This window comes from Anolis carolinensis, chromosome 3, assembly GCF_035594765.1.
Source record: "Anolis carolinensis isolate JA03-04 chromosome 3, rAnoCar3.1.pri, whole genome shotgun sequence".
Taxonomy (NCBI): domain Eukaryota; kingdom Metazoa; phylum Chordata; class Lepidosauria; order Squamata; family Dactyloidae; genus Anolis; species Anolis carolinensis.
The window spans coordinates 124,099,444-124,110,451 of record NC_085843.1 but is presented as its reverse complement, the minus strand read 5'-3'; the positions used below and the strand labels follow the sequence as shown (position 1 = coordinate 124,110,451).

The 11,008-nt window shown below is 38.2% G+C and overlaps 1 protein-coding gene across 4 annotated transcripts; it reads left to right on the top strand.

The window, feature by feature from the left end:
* Positions 1-1,408: 1,408 nt before the first annotated feature.
* On the top strand, positions 1,409-10,732 carry tex30 (testis expressed 30). 4 transcript variants are annotated; one of them, XM_062975465.1, is made up of 7 exons: positions 1,409-1,587; positions 3,768-3,838; positions 6,528-6,594; positions 6,750-6,980; positions 7,578-7,629; positions 8,499-8,701; positions 10,345-10,732. In XM_062975465.1, exons 2-7 carry the CDS (start codon positions 3,828-3,830, stop codon positions 10,504-10,506), a joined length of 726 nt encoding a protein of 241 aa, XP_062831535.1. In that variant the 5' UTR covers positions 1,409-1,587; positions 3,768-3,827; the 3' UTR covers positions 10,507-10,732. The 4 variants fall into 4 exon arrangements, with proteins under 4 accessions (XP_062831535.1, XP_062831536.1, XP_003218764.1 ...); XM_062975466.1 differs by having other exon boundaries at positions 6,512-6,594; XM_003218716.4 differs by lacking the exon at positions 6,528-6,594 and having other exon boundaries at positions 1,412-1,587.
* The last annotated feature ends 276 nt before the right edge of the window (positions 10,733-11,008 follow it).

The window sequence follows — 11,008 nt, the reverse complement described above, 5'->3', positions numbered from 1 at the left end:
AGAGTCTTGCTTATCCAACATAAACAGGCCGGCTGAATGTTGAATAAGTGAAAATGTTGGATAATAAGGAGGGATTAAGGAAAAGCCTATTAAACTTCAAATTGCGTTATGATTTTACAAATTAAGCACCAAAACGTCATGTTTTACAACAAATCGACAGAAAAAGCAGTTCAATACACAGTAACGTTATGTAGTAATTACTGTATTTACCAATTTTGCACCAAAACATCACAATGTATTGAAAACATTGATTACAAAAATATTGACTGCTAAAAAATTAACTACAAATAAAGATAGAATTGCATAAAATGAACTTACAGTAACAACATTGTTGGAAGTTAAATCCATAAAAAGGTCAGTCCTGTGAAGATTTTTAAAAATCTGTGATCCTTGCCTGCCTAGAGAAACAGCTGTGGATCTGGGCAGGAGGCAGGCCGTGTTGGATAATACAGAAAGTTGGATGAGTGAAGGCTGGATAAGTGAGACTCTAGTGTATATGGAATTGTGAAATGACCAATGGAACGGCCTTGGATTTGACTCTGGATGATGTAATTTTAATAATTGTTTTAATACCACTGCTGATTTTTGGTTTTCATGTTTGTGTTTATTTTCACTGTATGTACGCATGCGTGTATGTATGTATGTGCGTGGCATCAAATTGCTGCCTTTTTGTAAGGCCACTATGAGTCCCCCTCTTGGGGTGATAATGGTGGGATATAAATGTAGTAAATAAATAAAAAAATGTTGTGCTCTTTTTGTCAAACCTATCACAGGATCTCTTAGTAAGTTTTCTTGTTGGGGTGTGTGTGCCTTTTCCTTCCCTGAAGCTGAGAGAGTGTGACTCACTCAAAAGGGTGTTCATAGCTGAATGGGGGATTCAAACTTTGGCCTGCAAGAGTTGTAATCTCACATCCAAACCACTGCACCATGCTGCCTGTAGTTCTGTACAACATGTGTCTAAGCTGTAAATTAAAATATACTGTGTGCCGAGGACTATAAATCAATTGCTGCTGGCATTAAACTGCTGCTACAAACATTAAATCAGTGGATCTTTCTGTCAAATGTTCCTAGGCCCCTTCCACACATCTGAATAAAATGCCACAATATTTGCTTTTCTGCCTTGATATCTTGTGTGGAAGGGCCCAAAGTGGTGTCAAACCGCATTCATTCTGCTGTGTGGTTCAGATTCCCCGGTCAGTCTTGGGCAGGACACTCTCTCAGCCTCAGAGAAAGGTAAAGGCAAGGAACACATCTAGATAAGCAAACCCCAGAAGCGGCTGGAGCTGCCTCTCAGCCTGGAACATTCTCTCCCCCGGAATGATCTTGCCTCATATTAACCTGATTCTTGTGAGCTAACTAATTAAACAGCGTATTTTTGTTGTGTGTGGAAGTCATAGCAATGCAGGTGGGACTGGCCTATTTTCTGTGGGTTTCGTGCTGTGAAGGGGGGACCGAGTGCGTCCGCTTTGTCTTGCGTACTACAACTCCCGGCAGGCACTTCCTGTCAGCTTGAGAAACGCGGGAAGGACTCCTCCCGGGAGGAAGACGCCGAGCAGCTTGGATTGAGAAGCGCGCCTCTTGGCTGAGGTAAAATCTCTCCCTCCAGAGCCATTGGAAAGAGGCAGCCTTTCCTCCTGATGTTTGGAAAGTCCTTTCTCCTTCACTCCTTCTCCTGAAAGGGCGACGCCTCTTTGAATATTTTAGTGTCTTAATTTCTTAGGCAAATATGGAAATATTATTGAGTGTCCCTCATCCGAAATGCCTGGCTCCACCACTGCTGCCTCATACTCCAAAGTATCCCCTGTGAAAAAAGCCGCCTTCCGTTTTAACTCTGCATTCGCACTTTCTTTGTTTCAAGCAAAACCTGGAAATGGTGCAGTTGAACTCTGTGGCCCCTTCTACACCGCCATATGAAATACAGATGGATCTGCTTTGAACTGGATTATTTGGCAGTGTAGAATCATAATCCGGTTCATAGCAGAAAATGCGGATTATCTGCTTTGATAATCTGGATTATATGGCAAGGTAGAAGGGGCCCGTAACAACAAAAACAACCATGTTCATGTATTTGAGAAGAAGGAAATGTAGAAAGGAGGATCCTTTGTGTTTTCCTTACCCAAAATTATTGGGCCCACTATTTGGTAATAGTATAAAATGTGTTGTTGAAGGCCTTCATGACCAGAATTACTGGGTTGCTGTGAGTTTTCCGGCCTGTATGGCCATGTTCCAGAAGCATTCTCCCCTGACGTTTCGCCCACATCTATGGCCGGCATCCTCAGTGATGTGAGTTCTGTTGGGAACTAGGCAAGAGAGGTTTATATATCTGGAAAGTCCAGGTTGGGAGAAAGAACTCATGTCTGTTGGAGGTAAGTGAGAATGTTACAATTGGCCACATTGGTTAGCATTTAATGGCCTTGCAGCTTAAAACTGCCTAAACTACCATTATTGGGAGGTGAAACAATCAGGGTCAGCTAACCACACCCAACAAAGGATTTCCCCAGGCAGGAAGCAGCCAGGCTTTGATGCTGGAAGGCTATTTAATACTATTCAAGGTGGCCAATTGCAACATTCACACTTGCCTCAAATACACAAGAGTTCTTTCTCCCACCCAGGATCTTCCACAGATATATAAACCCCACTTGCCTTAGTTTCCAACAGACCTCACAATCTCTGAGGTTGCCTACCATAGGTGTAGGCGAAACGTCAGGAGAAAATGCTTCTTGAACATCTCCATACAGCCCAGAAAACTCACAGCAACTCAATGACTGCTATAGTTGGAGCTGATCAATATTTGTGTTAAGTGTGCTCCAAAATGTTCACCCTGATAATGATCACAAATGCTTCTGGAACATGGCCGTATAGCCTGGAAAACTCACAGCAACCTATCTAAATGGTGTTGTTAATTCCTGCAGTATATTAAACAAAGATGTCAGTTTATACATGTCAAGGGAATATAGAAAGGACAGGTTGAATGTATCTTATCCAAAATGCCTGGATCCAGAAATAAGTTTGGATTTTTTTCCCCATGGATTTTGGAATTTTTGTTGAATGAAGGCCCCTCCACACAGCCATATAACCCAGAATGTCTACTTTGAACTGTGTTATCTGAGTCCACACGGCCATATATTCCAAATCAAAGCTGATTTTGTTCAGCTGTGTGGAAGGGGCCTGAGAAATCTTGGAGAATGGCCAGAAGGTAATTTTAAGCATAATTGTTCATCGTTTTGTGCTTAAAACAAAGGTGTCACTTTTCGTAATCTGTATGGATAATATTGGATTTTGAAGCATTTTGGATTTGTGGATAAGATGTTCCCAATCTGTATTAGAATTTAAATCCATCACCTTAATGTGGAAAGCTTTCCACATAGTCATCCAGGTGTACCTGCTTTGTCAATTTATTGTTGAGTTTGTTTTTTCAAAAGACCTCTCTTGTCCTAGAGTGGCCAGGTATTCTTAATTGTTCCTATGTAACAGCTGCTCATTTTGCATTTTTAGTACATCACTTGTTTCAATAATTTTAATGAAAATGCAGAGAGAAAGTTTGCTCCATAAAGGAATAGAAGTTGTTTCTAAACACGGATAGAGACACATACTGGTCTGGTTTCCAGAAAGCTTTTAGTTTAGCTTGCTGGATACAGAATTGAGAGAAGGCTTGTAGCAGATACCAGGTGACGAAGAATACAAAAAAACACTATCCTTTCTTAGTTTGCAAGTCTGTCTTGTTCAGATTTCAGCTATCAACATCTGAGATTTTATTTTAATTGCAGTGAGTTGTGGTTAAGCTTTCCGAGACAAATATTTGAAAGATTCTGAAAAGAAAATGGGTGATGCTGTTGAGGTATGGTATCCAAAGTTTATATCCTGTTGTTTATACTATGTCTTCCTAATTTGGAATCATTACAGCTGAATTTAATAATATGGTATGACCCCCATATCAGCAGAATCGACGTACTATATATGTATTAGTGTTGTTAGCTCCTTTGGGCCTTTTTATAGAAAGAAAAAGTGGGATGATTATAATAATAACAACAGCAACTGCATTGATTTGGGTCTTGTGGATCCTACCTTAGGGTCTCCTGTAACAGCTGTACCTTGTTTTAAGTAACTGTTGTTAGTCCCACTGAAAATAGTAGAACTTGCTATAATCCACAGTTTCACATACTTATTCAGAACATATAATAATAATAATAATAATAATAATAATAATAATAATAATAATAACTTTATTTTTATACCCCACCTCTATCTCCCCGGAGGGGACTCAGGGCGGCTTACATGGGGCCAAGCTCGAATAAAAACAGTAGCAGTATAAAACACAGCAATAAACAACAACTTGCACAATAAAAAAAAAATTAAACATTAGCCAATAAAAAACAAGAACTAATAAAAACATGGATTAAAACTGAGAGATTGTAAAAGTAAACTGGGTAAGGTGCACCATATAAATATTGTAAACACAAGGTGACTGATAAAGTGCTGCAAATTCTGGAAGTGCAAATTGGGATGGGAATAGACCCTGTGTCTATATCGAGTTGACAAAGGTAAAAGGTGCAAACCGGTACAAGAATGGTCACAGATACAGATTGCTTCTGGATTAGCAATCTTTATCTAAAGGCTTGAGTAAAGAGCCAGATTTTCAAGCTCTTTCTGAATGCTACCAGGGTGGGGGCTTGCCTGATTTCCCTGGGGAGCGAGTTCCAGAGCCGGGGGGCCACCACAGAGAAGGCTCTCTCTCTCGTCCCCACCAACCGTGCTTGTGACGGAGGTGGGAGCGAGAGGAGGGCCTCCCCCGACGAACGAAGAGATCGTGCAGGTTCGTAGGGGGAGAGGCGATATTCCCTGTGCATATGGAGGTAATAGTAATAATAATAATAATAATAATAATCAACTTCAAAACTCTGGCAGAAACCAGTGCAGGTGGTCCCAGTGATGATGGGCACACTGGGCGCCATGCCAAAAGTTCTCAGCCGGCATTTGGAAACAATAGACATTGACAAAATTACAATCTGTCAACTGTAAAAGGCCACCCTACTGGGATCTGCGTGCATCATCCGAAAATACATCACACAGTCCTAGACACTTGGGAAGTGTTCGACTTGTGATTTTATTAAACGAAATCCAGCATATCTATCTTGTTTGTTGTGTCATACAATAAAATAATAATATAATAATCTTTTTCTTGTATCCTGCCACCATCTCCCCAAAGGGAGTCAGGGCGGCTTACACATGGCACAAAGTGCCTAAAAACATAACAAAAATAAAACACAATATAAAATACAATTGATAAAACAACAACTTAAAACTCAAAACTGCACTCATAATGGCCAATCTGTAAACAATAGGGCAGGGGAATAGGATAAGTGCAAAGCTGTAACTATGGAACAAGGGTATGGGATGAAGTGCAAGGCTGCATAACAGTTGAGTAGGTCACTAGGGAATAGGCGTTCCAAAAGCTTGTTTGAACAGCTAGGTCTTCAGGTCCTTATGAAAGTAGGACAATGTACTTTGAGAATTTATTTATTTATTTACAACATTTATACCCCGCCCTTCTCACCCGAGGGGACTCAGGGCGGCTTATAAAAATTGGCAAAATTTAATGCCCAAAATGCAATCATAAAAACAAAACAATATAAACAGATCTATTAATAACATTGTTAAAACACATTATAAAAACCTTAAAAATGTATATATAATTAATTCCATTCATCCGAGATCCTCATGCTTCATCCTTAAATCAGGCCATGTCAACTTTGTCATTTACTCATCAAAAGCTTGGGTACTTTGATAATTTCCAGTAAGGTGCAGCCTTCTCCTGTGAAGTGTAGTCTAGTCCTAAGAACTTGTCTCACTAAAATGTGTTTGTTCGCAGCTGTCACAAGAATCTTTGTGGTTTTATTAGTTTTTATTAGAAGTCTGTTGTTTTGTACTATAAAACGTTTCAAAACAAACTTAGTATGTTCACAAAGTTACTAGCAGACAAAAAAAACTTAGAGTACTATGTTTTTCTACTGTCTTGTGGCTTGGCTGTTGGCTGTATCTGTATGTATGTATGTGGTATTTTGCAAAGTTTACAGTGTGATTGATGGGGATAGATACCTAGTTTTCAGAGCTCCTCAGAATTTCAATTGTTGAATGTGTCTATAGAATGATGAATGAACTTCAGATGCTGAATGTACCTTCAGATACTGAATCCGGTGATTGAAAAGGAACGAGAAAAGTAGATCTTTTGAATCTATATATTTCTGAATTCCAAGCACAGGTTTCCCATTAGTTTAGATATAATTCTATTTGATAAAGGGCTATCTGAGCTAAAACCGGTTCAGCTGAAGTTATGCCAAATCCAAACCCCTTCCAACCTAGGATTGTTGAAATTTACTTGGAGTAGCCTCATCTTGGTTGAATTTTTGTTAGCCTTGTGGCTGTGTTCCTACAATATGATTCCTCCACTACTTTACCTGATTTTTGGCTCTTGTCAGCAGATTTTTATCAAGCAGAGGATTTATTTTTACAGACTGCTGTTTTGACAGATCTGTGAAGTCAGCTAACAGAAGAGCAAGCACATCTACTGACAGGAGATTTCTGTTGACAAAAGAGGTGTGTGCCTAATCCCAAATCACCAACACCAGTACATCTTCATTTAGGACTGTACTGCCCAAGTGTAATATTGCTTAATTCAAAGCACAGGACCATTGTGTTTCATGTATGCAAGTTGGAAATATATCTAATGATTTTGATATCTTTATTTCTAGACTATTGTGAAAATACCTTTTGGAAGCAAAGTTCTAGATGCTGTTCTTTCTGTTCCTGACAAGATACTCCCTTATGCTGTGGTTCTTACTCATGGAGCATCTGGCGATATGAATTGCTGTCACCTCATATCTTTGGCCAAGTATCTTGTATCGCATGGATTTCTGTGCCTTCGATTCACATGCAAAAGTCTTAACATCATCTACAGAACTAAAGCATATAAAGCAGTTGTGGTATGAAAGACTGAGTTCACTTTTTAGCTTAAAAAAGAGAAGAAATTTCAGGTTCATTATCAAACCTTAAAACTGCTTAGAGGTTAATGTAACCCATATGTTCAACTGGTGTGTACATATTTTGTGTATTTTGATTTGCATATCTACCTTTCCAAGTAGATCAAACATTTTATCTATGATACAGTTGTATTAGAAATATTTTCTTTTCTGCTGGTGCATTCGAACTGTTGAATTCACGCAGTTACACACCACATTAACTGAAATGGATCAGTGCTTTGGAAATCTTGGATTTGTAATCTGGTAAGACACCAGAACACCTTGGCAGAGATGTTTAAAGGCTTTGTAAAACTACTACTTCTATAATTCCATAGCATTGAGCCATGGCAGATAAAGTGGTGTCAAGATCCACCCTGTGTAACTGATCCCTCATATTCACTTGCTCTTTCAGCTCTTAGATAAACTATATTTTTGTATACAGATCTTTTAATAGGTCACATACTTTCTTAAGCAAGATTTTTATGTTGTTTAACAGTAATTCCTAGCATACTGTTTCAGTCTATAAATTGTTGGGAAAAAATGAAAATTATGTTTTTATAGGAATATTTGAGATCATCAGATGCCTACAAGCTTTCTGGCATTTTTCTTGGAGGTAAGAATATTTGACAATGCTGTATTAATACATAAGGAAATAATATTTTACAGTCACCTATTGCATGCTAGAAAATGAGAAACAGCTTTGACTGAGGGGAAAAAACACACGTGCATTCCAGAAACCTTCAACAGCATATCACGATTAATATGTCCTATTTCATAGGCTTGCTGTGAAGATGAATTTGGCAGATAAAGGATAACCATGCATGCTGCCTTGGAAGAAAGATGGCATATGTCTGTTTTAAGATAAGACTTAGACTAGTGCTATGTAGTACCAACATTTGTTTTACTAATTTGCTCTAGCAGACCAAAATAAGATAAAGATTTAGGTTAGTGCTAATCAGCATCAAAAAGATTTTACTTATTTGCTCTAGCTGATAAGTTGTTCATTCAAACCTTTATTTACAGAACAGTAAGCATGATCATTCCAAGTTGGAAAAACTACTCAAGGGAAAAGGTGATCTTTTTCTTTGGACCTTGAGGAGTTCAGTTTGTATTTTTTAAAATAAAAACTTAAAAGGAATTACTCAAAATTCCTCTGAAGGGCAATTTCTTCATGTTTTCTCCCTATTTGAGGTCTAGGGAAAACGTTATTGAAACCAGGGAGCCAAGAATCTTAGTCAAAGGCAACAAGAACAGAAATGAGATGAAATTGCTTTGATGCTTTCAAAAGGATGTACAGAAGCATCATGAGTATTTTTTAAGAGTTCAGATAAGGCTGGAGTGGGGACCTGAGAGTTGCATTTTGTCTACAGGCAGCACTTTCCTGAGCCTTTCTCTAAACAGTATACTCTATTACTGAACAAAAGAGTGAAAAAAATTTTAAAATGTAAAAAGCCTGTCTCCTTGAATCTACATGGAATATAGGCCGTTCAATGGGTTCACGAGCTGCTACCTCTGTGACACGTCAAGCTGACCAAGACAATGACAGCTTCATCCAAGGCCTGATATGTTTGTCGTACCCGCTTCATAGACCAAAGCTTCAGGCAAAATGTCGGGATGAAGATTTATTGTTCATTAAGTCCCCCGTCCTGTTTGTGTCTGGAACTGCAGATGAAATGTGTGATCAAGTGAGTCCCTAGTGCACTGAAAGTGCAAGAAATAATAGCTTTATTTACAATGTATAGTAATTGTATGATTAAACCTGGTGGATTTTGTTTCAAATACAGGCAGTCCCCAAGTTATGAACAAGATAGATTCTGTAGGTTTGTTCTTAAGTTGAATTTGTATGTAATTTGGAACAGGTATATTTTTAATTGTAACTCCAGCCATAAACCCCTGTGGCGTTTCTCTTGCTGTCTGTGCCTCTGTTCAGAAGATTTTACCTTATTTTCTGTCCTTATGACAATTGGATTTAGAAAAAAATGGCTATTTGTGGAAACAAGAAGTGGTACTAAAGCCTCAGTTGAGACCCATTTTCCCCATGTTAATTCTTCCAGGAGTGAATTTCCCTTCCTTTCTCTCACTTCTTGTTGTCTCACCCCATTTGTAACTCAGATGCTTGTAACTCGGGGACTATCTGTACAAAATTTCATGGCTTGCATTACTGATTTATATCCTCATATTCTATGCCTTCAGCTTTTTTTTTTTAGTTTGATTCACCTTTTTGCATTTATATATGTTTGATTCACATCTTCCCCTTTGCACTTACTAAGTTTCATCAAAAACAAAGCATGGTTGTAATTTTAAAATTTGGCTTTAAAAGTATGTTTCACTAATCTACTATAGATCATATATATGTACCTTTGTTAGTTTTAAGTTCACCATATTTTCCTGGAGCAGTATGGATTTTTTTGGTTTCTTTTTTGGTTTCTTACTTCTGGGTCCTCCGGTTATCTTAAGTTGAGAAGTTAGTCTGCCCTCCTAGCAGCTTTTACTTTTGTGGATTTGATTAATAATTACTGCTGGAGAATGTAGAGATGACTAGAAGGTATCCTCATGGGCTTTATAAAAGCTCCCTCCCACACATTTGTGGGAGTCATCTGCTCCTCACCCAGTGAATGTGGAGGGCTGATTGTACTTTGCTGATGCTAATGGATTTAAAATGTTTGTATATGTGTTTTACTGTCGTTATTCTTTCCATGTGGCCAAGGCGGGGGTGGCCTCTACCTGCATTGATATCCCTTAAAACCATCATAACTGACAGCAGAAGTAATATCTGAGGCATGTGGACCTATGATTCTGACATCACCATTTTACTTCTTTTTGTGTTTTTTGGCCTAATAAAGATATCACTGTTTTGTGGATATGGTTTTTAGGCTAAGAGTTAATGACAACTTCGGTATCATCCAGTGGTTTTCCTCTCTGGATTATCCATCAGAGTATATGTCTGACTTCAACCTTAGAAACATATGGCTTTTCAGTTTGCTTGTGTTAGGAGATATGTTGCTGTTCTGAGGCTGTCTGGATGTTCCCGAACCGAAATGCCAGCATTCATCACCATTGGCTATGTTGGCTAGGGCTGAACACATCTGGAGGACTACATAATTATCACTCCTGTGCTAATAATATTGACCTATAAACTGCATCAGATCTATTCAGCATAGCCAATGACAAGGAATTGCTGTAACTGTGGCCAAAACCATCTTGAGGAAAAAAGATTCCTCTTACACTATGCTATTTTAGAGTTATTGATGGCTTTATTGAATTAATACTAATTTCTATTGGAACTGAGTACTTAAGGTAGCTGTATCTTGTCCCTTCATTTTAATAGCGCCTCTTGGAAGATATTGTGGTCAAAATGAAAGCACCAATGAAAATCCACTGGATTGAAAAGGCAAATCACAGCATGGCAGTGAGAGGACGGACTATGGATGATATCTTATTGGAAGTAAATGTGCAAGTTTTGTCTTGGATCAGAGAAATCATTGAATAGGAACTCGTACAAATGCTTACTTACTAATCGGAACTCGTACAAATGCTTACTTACTAATCGGCAGTTCTCACTTCATGTGAGAGTGGTTAATAACCTTTTTATAGGGATAAAATGTTTCTCCAACCCTGGGAATCTTCTGTAATTCCATTGTAAAATGTTTTGTTCTATATACTCTCTTTTTTGCTCTATCTGTTTATTGAAAGAAATAAACTTTTATTTTAGCGACTTTTTTCAATATTTTGTACAATTATGTTATGCAAAGCACATCCTCTCTTTAAAAGGTTAAAGTGGAATTTCACATGCCCCATTTTCTATTGAGGGCCACTTCTTGTACAGTACCTGTATTCCATATGGAAATGGATAGAAAAGCAGTATACCCTTACATTTCCTAAGATATAATAATCTCTTGTGCATGAACCTCATGCTTAATTGAATGGTTTATGAATTTGTGTGAATTATTGTTACCACTTTCCTATAGTCCAGTGGTTCTCAACCTTCCTAA